General features: G+C 52.9%; 1 protein-coding gene and 1 long non-coding RNA gene across 4 annotated transcripts in view; one reads left to right on the forward strand and one right to left on the reverse strand.

Annotated features, from left to right (window-relative positions):
- Positions 1–801: 801 nt before the first annotated feature.
- ALDH3A2 (aldehyde dehydrogenase 3 family member A2) lies at positions 802–16,370 on the reverse strand. 2 transcript variants are annotated; one of them, XM_027131172.1, is made up of 11 exons: positions 16,265–16,370; positions 15,988–16,148; positions 14,500–14,731; positions 13,682–13,767; positions 11,762–11,970; positions 10,575–10,692; positions 8,751–8,892; positions 6,376–6,542; positions 4,949–5,048; positions 3,712–3,947; positions 802–1,182 (listed from the first exon to the last, which is right to left on the reverse strand). In XM_027131172.1, exons 2-11 carry the CDS (start codon positions 16,138–16,140, stop codon positions 1,168–1,170), a joined length of 1,458 nt encoding a protein of 485 aa, XP_026986973.1. In that variant the 5' UTR covers positions 16,141–16,148; positions 16,265–16,370; the 3' UTR covers positions 802–1,167. The 2 variants fall into 2 exon arrangements, with proteins under 2 accessions (XP_026986973.1, XP_026986974.1); XM_027131173.1 differs by lacking the exons at positions 802–1,182; positions 16,265–16,370 and adding an exon at positions 2,162–3,031 and having other exon boundaries at positions 3,713–3,947.
- A 151-nt stretch (positions 16,371–16,521) lies between these two features.
- The window catches only part of LOC113633128 (uncharacterized), an 86,006-nt gene continuing 80,952 nt past the window's right edge, over positions 16,522–21,575 (forward strand). For both annotated transcript variants that reach the window (XR_003438076.1, XR_003438075.1), the window contains exon 1: positions 16,522–16,628. This is a non-coding gene — a long non-coding RNA (uncharacterized LOC113633128). The remainder of the gene's footprint in view (positions 16,629–21,575) is intronic.

The following is a 21,575-nucleotide window of genomic DNA, read 5'->3' on the forward strand; positions in this document are numbered from 1 at the left end:
GGGGGGGGGGGGGGGGGGGGGGGGGGGGGGGGTGGTGGTGGTGGTGTCGTCTCCCTGCGTCTTCCGTCCCCTTTGGCGGGGCAGCTGCTGTGGCTCAGGGTCCTCCTACAGACGCCCACTCACCAGCCCCCGAGGCTCTCAGGGCTGCAGAGCCGTCCGGGACAGGAAATGGTCCCCACGTTAAGTTTTGTGGACCCAATCTATTCAGAAAGGCATCTCTCTCAAGTCTAAAAAAGGGAAATTTACTTGCCTTGTGCTACAGAAATAAGAAGCTTAGATTTGTCCTTGAAGAGCCATTAACTTGCAACTTGAAGGTCCTATTATGTGAGGATAAGTATTGTTATGAGTACTTTCAGGACAGCAGTAAAAAATGCCAGGTGGGTTTTGTAAGACGCAGAACTCTACAACTCCTGCACCCTAGGAATGATAGCTGATACTTGTATGAAATTGGCAACTGTCTTCCAGGAAGCCCTAGGATTTACAAGATGCTCTGAGTGAGTGACATGAGTCACAAAACCACGTGTGGATGACATGAGTCACATGAGTCACAAAACCACGTGTGGACGACATGAGTCACAAAACCACGTGTGGCTCCCATCACGGACCATCACAGACCAAGCGCGAGACAGGACAGAGAGTGGATGAGAGAGGAGGGCCCGACTCCCGGAGGTCAGGCTTTCAAGTCCCAACAGACGAGGGACAGGGAGCCCCCCCACCTCAGTTCTAGTGCCTCGAACCCCAAGGGGGCTGGGAGACCTCGCCTCACCTCTCTGGACTGAGAGCTGGAAGCCTGGGCGGGGCTGGGCTCTGGAAGGCCACAGGGTGATGCCCGCGGTAGGGGCAGGGTGTCCCATGTCCCCTGAGCAGCAGAGTCGCTGAGCAGGTTCTGCGAACTCAGGTTCTCCCAGCGCGCTCTCCCCTCCCCCAGCCCAGAGCTCTAGGGATGGGGGTTCTCCGAGTGTCTCACTACTGGGCGGGCGAGTGCTGGGCTTTGGCTGAAACGGTGAGTTTTATTAACGGTGAGTGGCAACGACTTTTAGGTTTGGCGATGGTGCATTTGCATATTGTCTTACAATTTTTGGCAGGATTTCAAAATTACTGGTTCATTAATTATTTGGTAGAAGAATAATTCAGTAGAGAGGATGACGAGGCGGCACGGATCGCTCTTCAGTAGCATCCAGCCTGGGGGAGGAGAAAGGAATCTGGGTTACCCACTGGTTTACAATGTCCCCACCAGCCCTGGAACATGGGCCCAGGATCGGGACCCTGACACGTACCGTCTGTCCTGAGGACCATGTCAACAAGGCCCACAGACCCCTAAGGAGTCTTAAGTGTGGCCGGGCTGAGGATGACAGGTCATGCCCTCCCCCAGTGGTGAATTTCACCAGTACCCACTGAGGCTTAAAGAAGCACGGCCATAACCGCAGAGTTCAAACGTTGGATTTCATTTTCAAAGGCCCGATGACATCGTTCAATTTGAACCTTTTATTTTCCTGAACTTTTACAAACCCCCAAATGCTTTCCACAGCTTATGTTAAGCTTTATTGGAACTTTGTGTAAAATGCACAGAGAAAATTCCCCCACGCTGAGGTTCTGACATGTTCCCTTTGGATTGACAGTTTTGCAGCTTTCAGTTTCCCATTTTAAAATGTTCCAAATCCATTCTAATTCTAGTAAAGTGAATTACTAAAATCATATCCAAGCACATAACAAAATAACTACTAAGTGCAAAAAGCAATTTCAGAAAAATGTCTGCAGTTACCGCCAGTAGATTCCTCAAGTAAATGGACAGTTTAGGCTCAGAGTCATTTGTTTAGAAGGTGATTTGATAAGAAGTGGGTAAAAACACAGAGAGAAGAGCAGAGAAGCAGCAAAGAGGAGAGAAACCCCCAAATCTTTACGCCGTCTCACACTGAATCCAAAACAATCGGGACGACGAACACACGGGCTCCCAGTAAGGAGCGCAGAGAGGTGCGGCTGGAAGCGGCCTGGACCTCCGGGTGCCCGTGCCCTCGCTCTCTGGGCTCAGAAGAGGCCTGGGCCGAAGCCATAATTAAGTCGATCCCAGAGCCCGGGATCAAAGCCATATTTTCTTGTTCCCAGCCGAATAAACGTTTTTATACACTGCTGCTTCTCTAGACCCTACCAGAGAAAGGCTTGTCTGCCAAACCCTTTCGGGAACTCTGGGCGGGCCACCTGGCCTGCCCTAGCCTGTGGGGCACGGGGCATTGCACCTGGGGGAGCCCTCCTGGGAATACGGGGCACAGTCAGCCTGCACCTCCGAATTTTCCATGAGGCTAAGAAACTCCATCCAGACCAAGAAGATGCCTGTCAGGCTGGGGACCCACGTCTCGGGGAAGAAAGATAGGCTAATAGTGACCAGAGACCCAAGCGCACCTCCGACCTCAGGAAGAAGCAGAAGAAAAAAACCCAGGAAGTTCTACACCCCACAAGATGTTTTGATTCACTAAGTCTGCTACATGAATTCTAAAGTCGAAGTTTAAAAAAAAAAAAAACGAAACAACTCAAAACCAAAATAAATAGCGACTTGGAGCTTTTTATAAGATTATTCTCAAATTCTGAAACAAAGGAAGGTGACTATGAGTGGGTCAGCGGGCATGTCCTCTGGGACAGCTGAGTGCAGGAGACCATCCTTTTCTGGAAGTAATGAATGCTTCACCCAGACCCAGCTGAGCCACGACCTCTAATCTTGGGAGTCCAGCAAGCCGACCTCACCCTTGGAAACCTGTGGCCAAGTTAAGTTTTCACACTCTGACGCTCCAGGCCATGGTCCAGAACGTCTGGAGACATTCTTTTTCTGATAACGCCTAAGCCTCCAAGTGTAGAAAAACAAACGACTGGAAGAGAACACACCCCAAGCTGGCCCACTTGACAGAAAGGAAAGAAACAGCCCAACCTCCTCTCAACAGACAGGGCTGGGTTCTGGCGTTCCTGGCTCCCAGGACGGCACAATCTGTGAACTGCCAGAAAGATCAACAGGGCCTTTCTCCTCAGCACAGCCTGGTATTTCCGAGGAAACGCAAACGATCTCAGACGTGACCGGTAGGTCCAGTTCCACCAAAGCTGCGACACTGTAAGGTGAGCCAACCCCCTTTCAACATTTCAACAAAATACAGATATGAACACAGCTGTTTCCATTAAATGCTTGCATCTGGCTCCGCCCTGAGGATACGGACCGTCCTTGGACGCTGGCCGTCATGAGGGTCTCTTAGCAAGTCCACGCCCGGAACGGCCAGTCACCAGAGAGAAACGCCACAGGCCAGCTTCCCCCAGCACAGCTGCTTCCCCACCAGCCCCGTCCCCGGCACGCTGTCCTCCACCTCCACGCACACCGGGTTCCTGCACAGCCAGGAACCAAACACGCTCAGGCACCAACGGCAAGAGGGTCAGAGGGTGAGGCGGCTCGGACTCCGGCAGCACGCTCGACGGGGCTCTGAACTCTCACACCAGAGGCCGCCACACGCCCCCTGTAAGGACTGAGGCCTGTGGGCTGCACGGTCCCTGCCGCCGGAGCACAGAGGCAGCCGGGGATGCCCGGAAAAGCAGGGCGGCCCAGCAGCCTGAAGCTCCCTGACCTCAGTCTTAGGCTCTGGAAGTTAATAGGAGAGAGCTGCTTGAAAGACCAGAGGTGCTCCCGAGACGCAAGAGGTGCACCTGGAGGCGCCGGGCGCCCGAGTCCCGGGGACTCACCTTCATGAGCGCCGCCACCACGACGCCCAGGAGGGCAAGCAGCAGAAGCCCGAGTTTCCCTCTGTTGAGCCGTTTCAGGAAGAACAGTTTGGCCCAGTCCACCTTCGACTGGCTATTGGGAGGATACCGGAGTTTGTTTGCGCCTTCTCGCTTCAGGCTTTTTAATAAACAGGGACGCTGATGCGAAAAAGTATCGAAACTGTGTTTTCCGTGATACGCTCCCATCCCACTGGACCCTGAAATAAAGGAACAGACGAGACGGGCTCCGCTGTGGGTGACGGCGCTCCTTCCGTGCACACGGCGCCCCGGCTGCACCCCTCCACCGGCGCACGTGGCTCGTTCCAGGACGTCCTCCTAGCGCCCCCCGGACGGCGGGCCCCTGGCACAGGACACTCTCCGAGAGCAGGGCAGGGACCGGCAGCTCCCGGGATACTGGCTGTCACTGATGCCGGGGACCAAGCTCACTCTCACCAGAGCCCCACCTCCTGAGAGGGAGAGGGGGCTGGGCAGGGCCCGAGCGGGACCCCAAGCGGTCCACTCCAAGAGCCGCATGTGCCTGTTCCCGCCGTGGCACGTGCCTGAGCCACTGCTCCTCCAGGCTCCTGGAAGGTGCCCAAGGCCAGGACAGTGGGGTCAAGCGGCTGTGTGGCAACAGGCCTCTCGGACCTGTGCTCCGGGACCGCGCTCACTTCTCTGCTCGGTCAAGTGAGCCGGGCGGACGAGCACGTGGCACAAGGCACCCGGCGCGCAGCTTACTGGGGCCGGGCCGCTGGGGCATCACCTAGGTGACAGCTGAAGCTGCAGGGAGACTCTGTGACGTGTGTCAAGAGACGTGCATTTTAAGGAAGAAAATCTAAACAAGCCAAAATGTTAACAGTGCTTATACCTCGGAGGTGACTACATTTTCCCTTGTAACTTTCTACAGTGTTTTGTTTGGTTTTGCCCCTTTAGCCCCAAAAAGCAAAGGGACGTTCAAGCCCTTGGCTGCTGTCTGCTCCTGGCGCTGTGAGCCCGTCATGTGCTACCTCATTCGATAAAGGACAGAGGGCATTTATGAGTTCAACTGAGACCTGATTTTTGGCCTAAGAAATGCCCTGAATCTGGGAGAAGATCCATAAACCAGTGAAGCAACGCAAGAAAGAACAGTCATTACAGACGGGGATGGAGAGCAGGGGGCGGGACAGAGGTGGACCCCAGGCAGCGGCCTGCAGGGGCAGTGACCGGGAGGGGGCCTCACCCACGCCTCCGAAGGGCAGGGAGCTGAGCATGAAGTGCATGATGACGTCGTTGCCCGTGACGCCCCCGCTGGACGTCCTGTCGATCATTTGCTTGATGAGCTGAGGACGAGAAGGAACAGAGGCTCCGGGTCAGTCGCCCCTGGCCTGGGACCCACATCCTCCTCGAGGCTGGGGGCACTGAGCGAGACCCGGACGACCTGAAGAGTTGGGCCCATGCACCCGGGCACGCCCCAGTGCTGGACCCCCGGGACCACAGCCAGGGCCTTTCTTACCAGGGATGGTTCAGGCTATATTCCAGGTTTTAAAAATTGTTAATATTTCTCTATCTCTGCTTTAAAGGATGGCATGTGATTAACAGGTATCATTTCGTTTCTAGGAAATGTAGAAAAGATTCAAGATTTCAGAGGTAGCATCCTATTTTTGAAGGAAATCGCTGGTTGGCCCGGGACATGAATGGGCACGATGACACTGGACTGGTAAATGTCACCTCCCCTGGCTGCTGACCCACCAAGTCCTCTGTAGCAAGGGTCACTGCTGACCCTGGGACCGAGCCTGACCCGCCGCCCCGTGCCTGGGCCGCAGACCGCAGCTTCCACTCTGTCCACCACTGACTGTGGTCATTTCAACCGTCAGACCGCTGTGTGCCACTAACCCATTCCTAGCTGAGCCCCGCATGTCCGGTCTTCCTGGACGGTCTGTAGAGATCGGTACCACGCCAGCACCGCCAGCATCACCAGCTTTAGAAGCTGCCCCGAGACTCCCTGCGTGGCCCCGGCAGAGGCTCTGCAGAAAACACCTGCCGTGGGAACTCCTCGACCTCACCTGGCTGCACCCTCCCTTCCGAGTTTTCCCCTTTCTTCAGAGGCTCCTGGCCCACTGGCCCACCTTGAGGCCACTGTCCCTTAGCAGCAGCCGGTCACCTCGAGGTGCATACGGACGGGCCGCGTGGAGGGCGGCGGCAGGGCTGCTGGGCCTGGGGTGGCGTGTGGTCTGCCGGCCTGGCTGGGACGGCAACACCACTCCAACCACAAAGCCCCGTGGCTGGAGAAAGCCAAGTCCGAGGCTTCCCAAGCACCTCCCTCAGCAGTGCCAGAGACACTGCCCTGCGGGCCGCGGACACCGCGTGGTTAAGAGCCGGGGCTCTACCACAGGACCCCCTACAGATCAACAGCAGAAGCGCTTCTGATGCAGGCGCTCAGACGTCTCCCAGTGACATGGCAGGTGTCTGTGAGTCACCAGGCTTGTGACGCTCGCCCCGAAGACTCAGCTCTGACCCCAGGGAGTAAGGGAAGGGTCACAGCCCTAACCCCAGGGCCTCATTACCCAGGACTGGGGGACTCTGGCACCAGACGAAATAATCAGCATTTGCTGTACAGCAGAGAAGGAGCATGGCTTCTGAGAGCGAGCTGCATGCTGGGAAGTTTACCTTAGTGTTATGAGAAAACACGTAGAAAGCCAGGGGCTTTTCGCGTTCATTTATGAACTGTATGGCTTCTTCTGCATTCTTCACAGGCACTATTGGAAGAATTGGTCCAAAAATTTCCTCTTGCATCACCTTGGTTTTAGGATCCACATCAGTGAGTATCGTTGGGGCTGAAAAATGAAAACGCTCAAGCAGGAGACAGAAATGCCAAACTCTCACCTCACGTCTGGCTCACTGGGTCACCCACCCATCCCTTCCCCACTCCCGCCCAGGTGTCGTCTGCTGAGACAAGTCCCAAGTACGTGGGTGAACCGTGCAAATATTACGTCTCCAGGCGTGTGCGTCGGGGATCCTTGTGCAAACCCAGGGGGAGATACAGGCTTGAGTAAAACCTGCGCGTGTTTAACCCTGTCAGCACCACATTCCTACGTCTCTCTGTGGATAGGCCTTCCTGGGAGCACAGAGGGCCCCTCGGTGGATCAAACCAGTACAGCTTCTTAATAGAAGTGCGTTCCTGCCTGTGATCTCTTTGATCTTGGTTACAACTGCGTCAGGTTCAGAAAACGTAATGAAATGGTGGGATTCCCTAAGCCTTATCTCAGCGTTCCGTCCACTCTGGGGAAAGACACAGACCGGAGGACGACGTGGATCCTGAAGAGCTTTGTGGGGTGTCCAGTGTCCACACCAAGAAGTCCCCAAGCTGCAGTGCTCGGGGAGACCCTGCGGACGGGCTGGAGGGTCGACTACAGGAGAAGACACCTGACGGAACAAGCGTGCTGCCTCCTCCACCCATGGTTACGACCAGGTTGTCCTGGAGGCATGGCACGGGACGGCTCTCTCCAGCACGCCCGGGGGTACAGAAGCCGCTGCCTCAGATCTGCCGCCCGCGGCTTCCCTGGGCCAGAGAGGTGTCCATCCCCCTCTGCAGAGCCACGCGCTTAGGTGAGGTGACCCTGGACCAGGTTGGGGGAAGCTCCTAACTAGTCTGAGCTAATCACGGCCGACCTTCCCTCTCACCACTGATGGGCATAGAGGCAGGCAGTCAACATGCTGGGCCGGCAGGACCCAAAGACGAACCCCCGTGGCTCTGGGGGTGTTACGGAGCCGCTGAACTAACAGGCCGAGAGCATACTTTTCTCCGTACTGTTTAAGTCCCTTAAGTTCTGTTTTTGAAAAGTTGGGGTTTTTGGTGATGATGAGAGGAAACAGGTAAACAGATTTGCGGAGCAGCTTTTTCGCCAACTTCAGGTGTGATCTTTTTTTTTTTTTAAAATAAGTTTATTTATTTATTTTTGGCTGCGTTGGGTCTTTGTTGCTGCGTGCGGGCTTTCTCTAGTTGCGGCGCGTGGGGGCTACTCTTCCTTGCGGTGCGCGGGCTTCTCACTGCGGTGGCTTCTCTTGTTGTGGAGCACGGGCTCTAGATGTGCGGGCTCTAGGTGTGTGGGCTTCAGTAGTTGTGGCAGGTGGTCTCAGTAGCTGTGGCACGCGGGCTTCAGTAGTTGTGGCTTGCAGGCTCTAGAGCGCAGGCTCAGTAGTTGTGGCGCATGGCCTTAGTTGCTCCGTGGCATGTGGGATCTTCCCGGAACAGGGCTCGAACCCGTGTCCCCTGCATTGGCAGGAGGATTTTTTTTTTTTTTTTTTGCAGTACACGGGCCTCTCACTCTTGTGGCCTCTCCCATTGCGGAGCACAGGCTCCGGACGCGCAGGCTCAGTGGCCATGGCTCACGGGCCCAGCTGCTCCGCGGCATGTGGGATCTTCCCAGACCGGGGCACGAACTCGTGTCCCCTGCATCGGCAGGCGGACTCCCAGCCACTGCGCCACCAGGGAAGCCCTGGCAGGAGGATTCTGAACCACTGCGCCACCAGGGAAGTCCCCATGAGTGATTCTTCCCTCATCTTAGGTGTTATTTTAGATAAGTGTGTTTAAAATTCAAAAGTGATACATACTCGTGGCAAAAAAACAAAGAACACAAGAAAGTCAATAGCGAGGTCAAGCATGATGGGTGAAAACGTTCTTTCTGGAACAGGACTGCTGTCGGCTAGCTGTGCGATTCTGGTTGAGCTATTTCCTTCTCTGGGCTGTTTTCCCAGCCGTAAGCTGGAAATAACTACAGAGTCTGGTTCTGCTTCTCAAGGTTGCCAGGAAGAAAAAGTTAGATAAAATACGTGTGTAAATACAAACAACTAAATAGAGTTACTCAACGTATACATATATAAAATCATCTTTAACTCGCTTGTAACAAAGCAGTATACCAGAAAGCAGTATTTAATAGCTTATTAAACACTCTATACCTAATAGTTTATTCAGTGTCGGTAAAGAGTGTCAATAAAAACTGTTAAGCGGCCCCTCCCTACAGGACGAGATGAGTCTCCGTTACCTATGTAGCGTGTGGCCTCATCGGTCTCCCCGCCAAAAGCTATCTTTTGTCCTTCAAGCAAACTTCGTATCCTCTTAAAATGACGAAGGTTGATGATCCTTTCATAGTCGGGGGATGCTTTCACATTTTCTCCATAAAATTCCTGTTGAAAACAGTAGTATCTAGTTGTCACCTAAGACCCGTATTTTAATTTCTTTAATAATTATAAAATTCACCATGGCCCCAAATCTGGTTTTGTATCCTCACAGAATCCAACCCCCCAGCCCCCAAATCCTTTAACAGTAGTAAGACTAAGCTCTTTGGCAGGTCAAGGACAGGAGTTAAAGCACACACACACGTCTCCCATTTTCCACGGTTTCGGGGGTTGGCATGGGTCCCTCCTGGGGGTGGACACAGAGCAAGTAGGGGGGGTCTCGCCCCGTGTCGGGGCCACACGCGCGCTTGCCTATCAGCTCTGGCTGCTGTCCTGCGAGGAGCTGGGTGGTGGTGGCAGAGGCCCTGTGACCTGCAAAGCCTAAAACACTGACCGCCTGTGTGTCTCCCCTTTTGCAGAAAGGGTTTGCTGAGCTTTGCGCTATTTCCTCGTGTCAGGTCTTCTCTGGACTGGAACTTCCACCAGTCACAGATAACCGTGAAACCACTCAAAAGATCAAAACACAGTCTTGGTAAATCCCCCAGAGTAAGAGAGCCTCAGAAGCCAAGCAGTCAGCCCCGCGGGAGCTCTCAATCTACTCTCCAGCGGCACTGAGCACGGTCCGCCCCCTGCACCCGCCTTGAACCCGGGAGGAAGGAAGCTCCTGGGCAGCGTGTTGCAATGCGTGTTCTTGGGCCCCAACGCCGGAGCCACAGGAGTGGTTTTCAGCGCTGGCCGCACCTCAGCATCACCTGGAGACCCCAGCCCTGCTGGACCACCGTCTTCGGAGGGGGGGACTGGGGGCTTTTCTGAAACGGCTCCCAGTGACCCCCAGTGGAGAGCCACGGCGACGAGAGAACACACGCCTCCTGGAAACCCAGTTCCTCACCACACTCACCCGAGCACGTCCCCAGCAGCCCCAGTGTCTTCCCAGAGTCGGGCCAAGCTCCCCTTTCACGCTCTCCTTGTCCGGCCCCATCGCGGTCCCGCCACTAACGTCCAACTTCCACGTCACCTTGCTGCTCACCTACGTCACTCCTGGGTGTTCCAGAGCCTTCCTTTCAGGGCTCGGTCAGTACCCGGCGAGTGAACAACGGTTGTTCCAATAATTTCTCCACCCAGGGGGCTCCCACCGCTGAGCTGTCACAGCTTCATCCCTTCCTTTCTTCCAGTCCCAGTCCTACGTTCCTTCTGGCTCAGCTCAGGACACCACCGTGTAGCCTTCCTTGGTCCCCTCGCTAGAGATGGCCATTTGAAACGCCCTCAAAGACTGATGGCCGCGTCAAGAGTGCACGTTCCTCGAAACTGCTGGCTTCTCTAAACCGCCGGCACAGCCGAGCACCGATAACCTCGATCGCCGCAGCCGCGGCGAGCGCCTTGGCCACACCGCAGAGGCCTTGCGATGTTCTCCCCAGACCACACAATCGCTACTGGGCTTTTTTTTTTAAGGTCCGTTCTACACCTAACGAGTTGTGCCGTCCACAGATCAACTGGACAGTGTCAGCATGTGCAGCACCAACCTCACCCTGCTACCACGTTCTACGAGAGCACTTTGCATTAGCCAGGAAATTAGTTCAGTCACGTGCTCCTGGAATGTTCCCGGGAGGGGGTGGGGCGATGCCCCCTGCAAACATCTGATTTCACTCTGTATCCCAGTGAGACCAGTGGACCCAGAGGTGGGAAACACGAACCTTCACGGCCTCCTTCACCTTCCGCACGATCAGGTCCTGGAGGGACGGCTCGCAGAGCACGTAGTCGGGGGCAATGCAGGTCTGGCCGCAGTTCATGTACTTGCCCCAGGCGATGCGTCTGGGAAAAGCACGAGCAGGCAGAGTTCAGTCCCCACGCCCCTGTCACGCGCTTCAGCGCCGTCTGACCGTTTTTCAGGTAGCTGTCAAGATTACTAGTACGTATATGTATTTGGTAATCTTGATAAAAAAAAATGTTTCGAAAACTTATCTCTATATCAGTTGGCTGGAACTGAGGACGCATTTTCAATTGGCGTAGACTGTTCTACAAAGCAGGGAAAGCCTCCTGCCAGTTCATGAGAAACGTTACTTTATACGCAGGGAAGCCACTGCCTGCGGCAGGAAAAGAGAGAAACAGCCTCCTGACACCCTCCTTCTCCCACCCCGGCCGAGAGGACATCTGGGAGGACAGGGGTTCCACAGACAGCACGGCTCCTGCCGTGGCTTGGTCCTGCTGCAAGATGCCAGGTACAGGCAGGACCAGAAGCCCTCCCCGATCTGGGACGCTGGGCCCGGGCTCGGATGGAAACCCACGAACCGGGGTCCCCTGTTCCAGCAAGTAGACGTCTACTTACAGAGCCCACCCGGAGCCCGGCCGACGCCCCCCGCTCCCCTTGTCTGAAGGGAGGGAGAGCCACGCCATGCCAGCACAGTCAGCTGTGGGTTTGGGCGCTTCCTGTTAGCTGAACTGATTTAGCGGAGACAACCCGAAACCTTGCATCTTCTGGTTCTCAGATGCAAGATGCTATCATTCTCATCTCAGTTAAAAGATGAGAATTATTGGTTTTATCAATAAAGGAACTCAGTTAAGAGATCAGCATAATGCCCTTTCTTTGGAAATTTAAAGATCTTATTAGGCACACAGGATCCCTGGCATTACCTACTTCCTGGATCAGCTATCAGAACAGTAAAACTGCTTGCCAGGTCTATTATCTAGAGAACAGAAATAGCTTTTCCTCATCCTGAGGGCAACTGTGTGATGTCACAACCTCGTGTTCATCTCCTCCGGCTGCGGCGCCAAGGCGTGGTTTGTGAGAGTTCTGGTCCCTGTGAGGACATCAACGGCAATGCCCAGCGAGGAGGTACAGGGCATGCCAGCCTGCTGGGGGAGTCCAGATAACCGGTCTCACCTGCAGGCAACGTCCAGGTCACAGTCTTTGTCAACGTAACACGGACTCTTCCCTCCCAGTTCAAGGGTCACCGGGGTCAGATGCTTGGCGGCGGCTTCCATGACAATTTTTCCAACAGTGGTGTTTCCCGTGTAGAGAATGTGGTCAAATCGCTGCTTCAGAAGCTCCGTGGTTTCCTCGACGCCACCATTAACAACCGCGTACAGGTCCTTAAAGAAAGACAAACAGTCACATCACTGAAGGAATCCTATCGTCTGACGTAAACACGTAACGTTCAGTGAAACCAGGAAAAGGTGGAGACTGGCCCCGGGAAACCACAAGACGGGGGCTGGGAGAGGGGAGGGTTGTGGGAACGTGGCCGCTGTCAGTGACCACAGGACGGGCCCCAGGCGCATCCACGCGGACGTCCTCTCTGCGCGCGGCTCAGCGTGGGGCTCAGGGCACGGGGGGAACTGAGTAACTGCGCCCGAATGTGTGCAAAGGCCAGCAGGGGAGCGCTTCCAGGGGCAGGTCCGGGCTGCACCTGCGCCCCGTCATCCTCTGGCTCACGTGCCTGCTGGCGGCCACCCGACGCCTCTGAGCCTCAGCCTCCTCTTGTGATGGGGGGACGTCACAGCGCTTTGCACTGAACCCTCATGTGCACCGTGTGACCGTCTGCAGCTATCGCACGAGAGATGATAGTCACGGTGTGAAGAGCGGCGGCGGGACACCGAGCACAAGCCGGCTGGTGGGCCCCGTGTTTCCCCTCCATCTCTACTCACAGCTCAGCGGCCCGACAGGCGTTTCAGGCTTTAGCTCGCCTCCGCCTGAATCCACAGAGCCTGTGTGGTCGGTCCCCAACAAGCCGAGGGAGGCAGGGCCGCAGTGACGACCCCCATCCGGGCAGAGTGAGACAGTGAAGCATCTGCCCTTCCTCACTGCCTTCACTGCCCTTCTGCACTGGGTACCCCAGGCCCTGGGACAACACTGCTCCGTGGCCGCCGTGGCAGGGATGAGCCAACACGGGGAGCACGGCTCCTCCGAGAACTGGAGTTGGCTTGTAGACCGCTGTCAGAAAACGTGGCCGACTACAGGTGCGATGCTGCACAGCTGCGTCTCCCTGGCATGCACCGAGGACCCCTCCACGCAGAGCTAGCGGCCCCAGTTCACGTGGCGTCACGGTCTCCTCCACGGGGGGCACCAGACCTCTGCTTCAGAGATCGTCTTTTCTCCACCGCTTCCGATGCTCTTTTTTTTAAAGGTATTTTTTTTTTTCATGTGGGCCATTTACAAAGTCTGTATTGAATTTGTTATAATACTGCTTCTGTTTTTTGTTTTGGTTTTTTGACCGCAAGGCACGCGGGATCCCAGCTCCCCGACCAGGGATCGGACCCGCACCCCCTGCGTTGGAAGGCGAAGTCTTAACCACTGGACCGCCAGGGAAGTCCCAGCTTCCGATACTCTTCAATGCCAGCACTGTAACTCTGAGTGAGGGTCCACACTCTGGGTCAGGAGGCCTTTTTCTTTCTGTAGTTTTCGGGCCACAAACATGCCCGTTTAAATGTAGACGTGTGCTCACGTAACTGTACCTCATGAAGAGCGCCCAGCACGGTACCAGTCCCTCAATAAATAACTCACTAGAAGGATACACCTAAAATCACGTCAGATCAAAGGTTAATTCGAAATGCCGAATGGCAGCGGAGGCTTTGTTAACAGAGGGGTGCCGATAAGGCCACGGGCCTGACCAAACTGTGTAACTACAACAGCTGAACTATTCCACAGTTTTTTTGGAACTGAACTTCTCTTGTGAAGCCAGCCGTGGGAGGCTGAGGGAAAATGAGTGTGGAGGCCTGACCACCAATGACGCAAGCCAGCATGAAGAGCAGAGTGTGTGCCAGACGGACAGACAGACGTGCCAGAGAGGGGGCAAGGTCCTCTTACCTGGTCTAGGTACTGAGGGAGGAGCGTAGCCAAGGCCTTGGCTGTATTTTCACTTACTTCAGAAGGCTTGACAATCACAGCATTTCCTAAACAAAGCAAAAAGCAGGACGTTGTCTAGTACTCGAGCGATTCTAACATCCACGAGACGGAGCTCCTGTGGGGAGCACAGGCTAAGGGTTAATGCCTCTGGTTATTTCTGGCTCTGCGTTCTGTCTTCCTCACCACAGGCGTGAGCGCTCGCCCCTCTGCCTCTTCCCCAAAGGCTAACTCCTCAGTGCTTACCACGTGGTCCTTGGCGGGAGGCCCCTGGCCGCCTCTCACTGTTCTCACTCCCACCCTTGGATTTTCCTTTTGCCCTGGGATTATCGCACAGACAAGCTTTGCCAACATAAAGCTGTTGGTCTGGATCCTGGTTAACTGAGAAATGAATCCCTTGGCATTTGCTGTGGACCCAAGCAAGCATGACTCCCAGAGCCCTTATTTGAATGAAGAAAGGGGTCAGACAGCATCAACTGGTTCATCCAAAGCCAGAGGTGGCAACTGAAACCACATGACTATGGACGTGTGACTCCAAACCTGGGCCCGTGGACTCGCGCGTGCCTCTACGCCCTCGCAGGTCCATTCTCCAGGGCCCCAAAAAGCAGTCACCCCACAGATCTCTGGAGCCCACTGAACAAGTAATAATAACGTTTATGAATTCTCAATACACTGCTGGTGCAAACCAAGGCGAGCCGCCACAGCAAATGCATTTAACTAACCACTATCCTTAACGTACAACCAGTACATTAAGGACGTAAGGACGGAAGCTGATGCCAGACCTGCCGCGATGGCTCCTATCAGAGGCTGGATGGTGAGGACAAAGGGGTAGTTCCAAGCTCCGATGATCAGCACGACTCCCAGGGGCTCTGGCTGGACATAGGCCTCGTCCAGCATGGTGACCAGGTTCTTCTGAGCTGGTTTAGCAGCGGCCCATTCAGGAAGCTTCTCCAGCACGAGCTCAATTTCCCCAAGCACGGTGATGACTTCTTGACTGTATGCGTTGAATTCGCTCTGTTACAAGAAGGTCACAGTTGACCTTTGTGGGTATGACACACTTGGCCCTGAATGTCAGAAGCATCAGGCCAGGGAATTCCCTGATGGTCCAGTAGTTAGGGTTCTGTGCTGCCACTGCAGGGCACACAGGTTTGATCCCTGGTCGGGGGAACTAAGCCTTACGGCAATGCAAAAAAAAAAAAAGCATCAGGACAGGCAAACCTGTCAGACTAGCTGGTTCGCCATGCAGATTCCTGTGTGTCCTCCAAGCCCACAGTAAGGACTTGCTAATTCCCTTCTTAATATAGTCAATCCCTTCAAATCCTTCTTTACTGATCCAAGCCATTTAAAGTCAGGCTTAAACGTTATCTCTTTCACGAAAACTTCCCTAATTAATAATGGTGTGCCTTGATCACACTTTATAAACCATAGTCATTATGCTCTCCCCTATATCTTAACATTTCAGCCTTAATCCACTGGCTTAAAACTATAGCCCCACTTTCTCTGTGCCTGTTCTGTTTCCCAACCAAACTTAAAGCCCTCGAGGGCAAGGAGTTTATTGTACTTCTTTAGTCATCCTATATATACACCCTCGGAAATGCTTGTAGAGTGAATGAGTCAGACTTTTTTGGGTATCTTCCTTAAATCCACCGCCACTATTTGACATCACAGTTCCTCTCCACCAAAAGTGCTATACAGGAAGTTTTAGAGTTCCTGTTGTTACTACTGATGTTACTACCCCTCAAAATAATCTTCCAGGGGGAGGGGCCGAAGGAGCCTAGCAAAGCCAGAGCAAGGCCTTGTTACCCCTGAAATGAAGAGAAAAATTAGAAACAAAGTGGTAACAACAGTGTTATAAAACATAGGGGACCATTTTTAAACCCGAAACACTCCCCCAAGACCTTGCTACTCAAAGCGTGGTTCCATTGGTACATCACCTGGGAGCTTCTTACAAAAACTCGGGCTCTCAGACCCCCTCCCCCCAGACCCAGTGAAGCATCGTCTGCATCGTAACAAGGTCTCCGGGTGACTCGCGGGTGCACAGATGTGGCACCTAACATCATCGAGGGAAATCCGAGCGCAACGACGACAAGCAAAACCCTGTGTCTGCATAAGAAACCGCAAAGTTAAAAGACAAGAACCCGACTCGGAGGAAGAGGCCTACAATACACGAAGCGGACGAATGACCCAAATCCAGGGGAAGGGGAAGGGAAAGGGCCACAGCTGCCCGCGGAAAAGGGGCAGGCCGTGGAGCGCAGGTCCCGGGGGCGCACCTTGCTCAGGTCGGCGGCGATGGCCGCCAGGATGTCCCTCTCGCGCTCCTGCACCATCGCGCGCAGGGCCTCGAGCTGCCGCCGCCGGAACGTCAGGGGGCGCGAGCGGCCGGACCCGAACGCCGCGCGAACTCGCTGCACCTCGCGCTCCATGGCCAGTCCTGCGGGGACAGGGGAGATCGGGCGCCGTGCGGGGTGAGCGGGCCGGACGCGGGGCCGCCGGGCGGTGCCTCTCCATCCCCGCCCCCGTCCCCGGGCCCAGCGACCCCGGCCGCACCTCCGTCCCGCCGGCGCGCTAGCTCCGCCGCAGCTAACTGCTCGCCGCAGCTAACTGCTCCGCCACCGCCCTGCGAACCCGGGTCGACCCCGAGCCGCGCGCCGATTGGCCGGCGTGGTCCACGTGACCTGCGCAGGCCGGACGCCGCGTGGGCCCCGCCCCCAGGAGTCGGCAGGCGAGGGGGTGAGGACGGCTGGGCGGACGGCTGGCCCGGGCCGGGCTGGCGCCGGGCCCCGCGGTCACGACCTCGCCGACCGGGCGCCGTGCCCAGCGGCTCAGGAGGCGTCGCCCTTACGCCGCGGCGCCCCTCGGCCCGCCCGGCCCGCTCCCTTCCAGCTCGGAGCTGCGGGGACTCGGCGCCCAGGTGAGTGCCCCTCAGCAGCCCCGCCCCCACGCCCTCCTTTACCCTTTACCAGCCGCTCTCCGGGCCGCCCCCCCAGGTCCCTGCCCCCCCCTCCCTAGAGGGGCAGCTAGCTCGGACCCCCCCCCGCACCCACGTGACAATGCCCGCGGCAGCTGGGTTCTCCCCTCGCTCTCCTCTGCACCTGCGGAGATTGCCGGAAGTCCTTCTGGCTTGTACCTGATTTGACTTGGGCTTTATCAGCTTGTCACGTGGTTGTTTGTCTCGTGCCTCTGCCTTCACCACTCGGGGAAAGAATGCGTTATCCAGACGTGAAGGACTCCGCTTTGAAGGTGGGGATGTCTGTCCCTTTCGTGGGACGCCGATGCTGGCGCTCCCTCGAGGGTGAGCTTCCCTCCCAGACGCCGGGGTCGTGCTGGCTCGCTGTCTCTTGTGAAACCTTGAAGGCATGTATCCTGTCCTGTTTGATGTGTGTTCTTTGTCCTGACAAGATATAAAAAACTGTGTTGAAAACCATGCTTCGCCAGAGCGCTTTCCTCCTTGGTGGAGACAGCACTCCTGCGCTATAGTCCTGTTTGGCCGGAAAAAAACCCCTCTTTTAGTCTTATGATAAGTTGTTTATTGATTACTTGGCCTCCACACCCAGCAGTCATTGCCATCTTCTGGAGACAGTGTGTTTGCTTGTTCGCCATCACCCTGTATTCTTCCGGTTTTCCTTTTCCCTCCCTGACCAAGTCCTCTGGGTTTTTCCTTGCTGGACCTTTCTCCCCTTCCAGGCTTCCTGACGTGTTCAGGTGCCTGAGGGCTCAGTCCTTGGACCTCTTCTCTTTCCACAGTCACAGCCTCATCTAATCCCGTGCGTGGTGGTCAGAGAAGATTTTAAATCCCATCTGGTCCCACCCTTTCCTCTGAACTCCAACCAGTATGTTCAGCTCTATCCCACTCATACTGGGATTCATAATAGGCATCTTAAAGGTAGCTGTACATAGAACTGTTGGTTTCTCTTCATCCACGAGACAAATACAGGGCACGCCTCCACCAGTGTTCTCAGTCTCATTAAGTGGTACCACCCTTCATTCCATTTACTCAGGCCTTAGATCATCCTGACTCTTCCCTTTGGCCCTGGTTTCAAAACATAATAAAAATACCAGTGGTTTTCCAGTTGAAGGACGACTGTCATGGATGTATTTGTCAATTAAAAGAAATAATAGTATATCATTTTAACAGGATGGTTACAAACTCAAAGTTTTGGAGACTATTTTTACAACACTGGTCATAGAAAGAGAAATATATCTTAGTTGCTGAGATTGTTTGAGTTTTCTCTATTATATTTGTTATGTACGTGGAAAAAAATCTATGAAAATTATTGTATCAGAGTAACTCACATTGGAACATAGTTTATTTCTTTATAGAATAAAATGCATATTATTAATAAAAAAATACCAGTGGTTGAAGAAAAAAAATACCATAAAAAAAAATACCAGTGGTTGAATTCAACCACTTTTGCCCTAGTTCAAGCCATAATCATTTTCACCGGCACTTTATGTAGCATCCTACTGGGTTTCCTGCTTCTACTGTGGACTCGGTGAAGGTTATTTATCTGTCATTTCTCAGTCCTCCACCTGCCCTTTTATAATCTGTCCCACAGACACCCAGAGTGTGTGAGCTCTTTTCCCGGTTCTCCTGCCAGCTGGCTTCCAGTGAGTTGTGGCAGTTGCTGGGTGTTTCTGTAGTGGAAGAGGAGCTGGGATGATTCCTTCCTTGGTCAAGGTGGCCGCTCTCTAGGAGATACAGGATGACAGTGACAGCATCTCCAGGTGGCACCGGTGCTGGTGCAGCTCCCCTGGGTTCCTTCCAGCCAGGGGAATTTTCAGCAGCTTCTCATCAGTGGTATCACTCCATGTGTCCCTCTGACCCCTCTTACTCTTCAGATCCCCTCCACCTGTAGTAACTGGAGTGGGTTCTCTTTTCACAGCTGGATCCTGACTGATACTCTTTGCTGCAGCCATTCTCTGCCCAGCTGTCAGTGATCCTTTCACAAGACCCTCGACCCTCTTACTTCCCTGCTCAAAGCTTTCCAGTGACTTCCTGTGACATATAGAACAAAATCCAAAATACTCAACTAGCCGTACGTGTCCTGGCCTGCAGCCTCCTCTCCAGGCTCCGTTTGTATGATTCTCCCACTTAGTGGAGTGCTTCTCTTGCTGTTCACAGAACGAGAAGCACACCTCCACTTTGGGGCTTTTGCACTCTGCTCTTTCCTGCTTAAATGTAACCTCCCTAAAGAAGCCTTCACTGACCGCCATGTCTGAAATACCAGGCTCTGCCACTCTGTCCCTTACCCATTTGTTTGTGTCTGTCTTTCGTGTTCAACGTAGTGTCAGTACCAAGCAAAGAATCTGGCCGGTTGTAGGTACTCTGTAAATATTTATTGAACAAAGGAATGGTACAGTCTCAAGGACTCCAGCCTCCGTGTCTTGCGCTGTCCACGTTTGTGGCTTTCTCAATAGCCACAGTAATTTGAGAGTTATTTAAAGAGATTCTTGGTGAAGGAAGGAAGGTGGCATGACCATCAAACTCGCCTTCGCCTTCTTCCTTGTCTTCTTTTGGCCAAAACCATGAAGTCCACATGGAGATGCCACGGTGATCTTGCTGGTAAAGGGGAGGTTGCTGGTGAGCAGGCCTTTTACTTTACCGGGAAAAGCCGTAGCTTCCAGCACATACCGGTGTCTAAGCCAACTTCATACCCAAGCGTTGCCTGTGCACAGTAGGCCCACGGTCTAAGGTCAGTGCCGGATTCTCCCGCTGTCCCAGAGGAGAGCATTCCCAGGAACCCGTCCCTAAGCCAAAATGGAGTAAAGCCAAGTAGCAATTACAAACGCTGCATGCTGTTTTCACTCTTCACCTCCTTCTCTCCTGAAAGTGAACATCCTCTTTGGATTTCTTTCCATTAGCAAACACAGGCACTAAAGCAGGTCTTCAGTAAAAGCACAGTGGTGTAAAGCAGACTTTCAAAAAACGGGGGAAACCTGTGTCTGGAACCATGTGGTGATGTTTAAATGGGCTCAGAGTTCATTGAGTAACCATTTTAAACCCTGAGCTAAGGAATGTTATGTAAGGGACTAGGTAAACTGACACAGGACTCATGCCACAGTTTTTTAACATGTAAATAATGAACAGAATTCCAACGTGAAAATAGGCAATCTAAGGCATGATATCAAAATATCATCTAAGGCAAGTTAATCTCTGAGCAGCAAAAGGCTGCTTCTTCTGCTGAGGATTAGACAGGAGGATCTTAAGAAGAATCTGTCGCAGTTCTAATGGCAACATCACCAGGAGTTTGACTCTGCCAACTCTTGAGCATTTTTTTTATTAACTGGAGAAATCAATTGATGGCTTTTTTTTTGGCGTATTTTAAAACCACATCCAAATTCTTTTTTTGTGTGTGTAATTTTTTAAATTGAAGTAGAGTTGATTTACAGTGTTGTGTTAATTTTTGTTGTACATCAAAGTGATTAAGTTATACATATATATATATATACATACACATACACTTTTTTTTTCCCCACACAGCTTGTGGGATCTTAGTTCCCCAACCAGGGATTGAACCTGAGCCCTCAGCAGTGAAAGCACAGAGTCCTAACCGCTGGACCGCCAGGGAATTCTCTGTATACATTCTTTTTTTTTTTTAATTCTTTTCCATTAATTGGTTTATCATAGAATACTGAATATAGTTCCCTGTACTATACAGTAAGACCTTGTTGTTCATCCATCCTATATATAATAGTTTGCATCTGCTAATCCCAACATCCCACTCCATCCCTCCCCCAGCCCCCTCCCCTTTGGCAACCACCATTGTTTTCTCTATGTCTGTGAGTCTGTTTCTGTTTCATAGATAAGTTCATTCGTGTCATATTTTAGATTCCACATATAAGTGATATCATATAATATTGTCTTTCTTTCTGACTTACGTCACTTAATATGATAACCTCTAGTTGCATCCATGTTGCTGCAAATGGCATTATTTCATTCTTATGGCTGAGTAGTATTCCACTGTGTATATACATACCACAGCTTCTTTATCCATTCATCTGCTGATGGACATTTACATTGTTTCTGTGTCTTAGCTATTGCGAATAGTGCTGCTATGAACATAGCCATGCATGTATCTTTCTGAATTAGAGTTTTGTCTGGGTATATGCCCAGGAGTGGGATTGCTGGATCATATGGTAGTATATTTTCTGAGGAACCTCCATACCGTTCTCCATAGTAGCTGCACCAATTTACATTCCCACCAACGGTGTAGGAGGGTTCCCTTTTCTCCACACCCTTTCCAGCATTTGTTATTTGTAGACTTTTTAATGATGGCCATTCTGACCAGTGTGAGGTGATACCTCATTGTAGATTTGATTTGCATTTCTCTTTTTAAAAAATTTTTATTTTATTTATTTGCACCAGGTCTTAGTTGCAGCATGCTCGTGGGATCTAGTTCCCTGACCAGGGATCGAACCCAGGCCCCCTGCATTGGGAGCTCAGAGTCTTAAGCCCTGTGCCACCAGGGAAGTCCCGCATTTCTCTGTTAATCATCGACGTTGAGCATCTTTTCATGTACCTATTGGCCATTTGTATTTCTTCTTTGGAGAAATGTCTGTTTAGGTCTTCTGCCCATTTTTCGATTGGGTTGTTTGTTTGTTGTTGAGTATTATGAGCTGTTTGTATATTTTGGAAATTAAGCCCTGTCGGTCATTCCGTAGGTAGTCCTTTTGTTTTCTTTTATGGTTTCCTTTGCTGTGCAAAAGCTTGTAAGTTTAATTCGGTCTCATGTGTTTATTTTTGTTTTTATTTTTATTGCCTTGGGAGACGGACCTAAGAAAACCCATGTCCAGATTCTTCAGCAGAACAAGGTGGTATGTTTATGAAACCGAAGAGTGGACTGGGGATTCTTTCACC

The sequence above is a fragment of the Aethalodelphis obliquidens genome, unplaced genomic scaffold (genome assembly GCF_003676395.1).
Source record: "Aethalodelphis obliquidens isolate GAN/ISIS:26980383/991018 unplaced genomic scaffold, ASM367639v1 scaffold38, whole genome shotgun sequence".
Lineage (NCBI taxonomy): Eukaryota > Metazoa > Chordata > Mammalia > Artiodactyla > Delphinidae > Aethalodelphis > Aethalodelphis obliquidens.

Bases quoted from the DNA above. Each gene is read 5' to 3' on its own strand.
- ALDH3A2 (XM_027131173.1), bottom strand. From the start codon at position 16,140: ATGGAGCGCGAGGTGCAGCGAGTTCGCGCGGCGTTCGGGTCCGGCCGC. The intron at 6,543-8,750 runs GTAACGGAGACT...TTCATTTTTCAG, and splicing joins TGAGGCCACACGCTACATAG to CCCCAACGATACTCACTGAT. The intron at 3,948-4,948 runs GTGAGGCCCCCT...CCTTTATTTCAG, and splicing joins CCTGCCCTTCGGAGGCGTGG to GGTCCAGTGGGATGGGAGCG.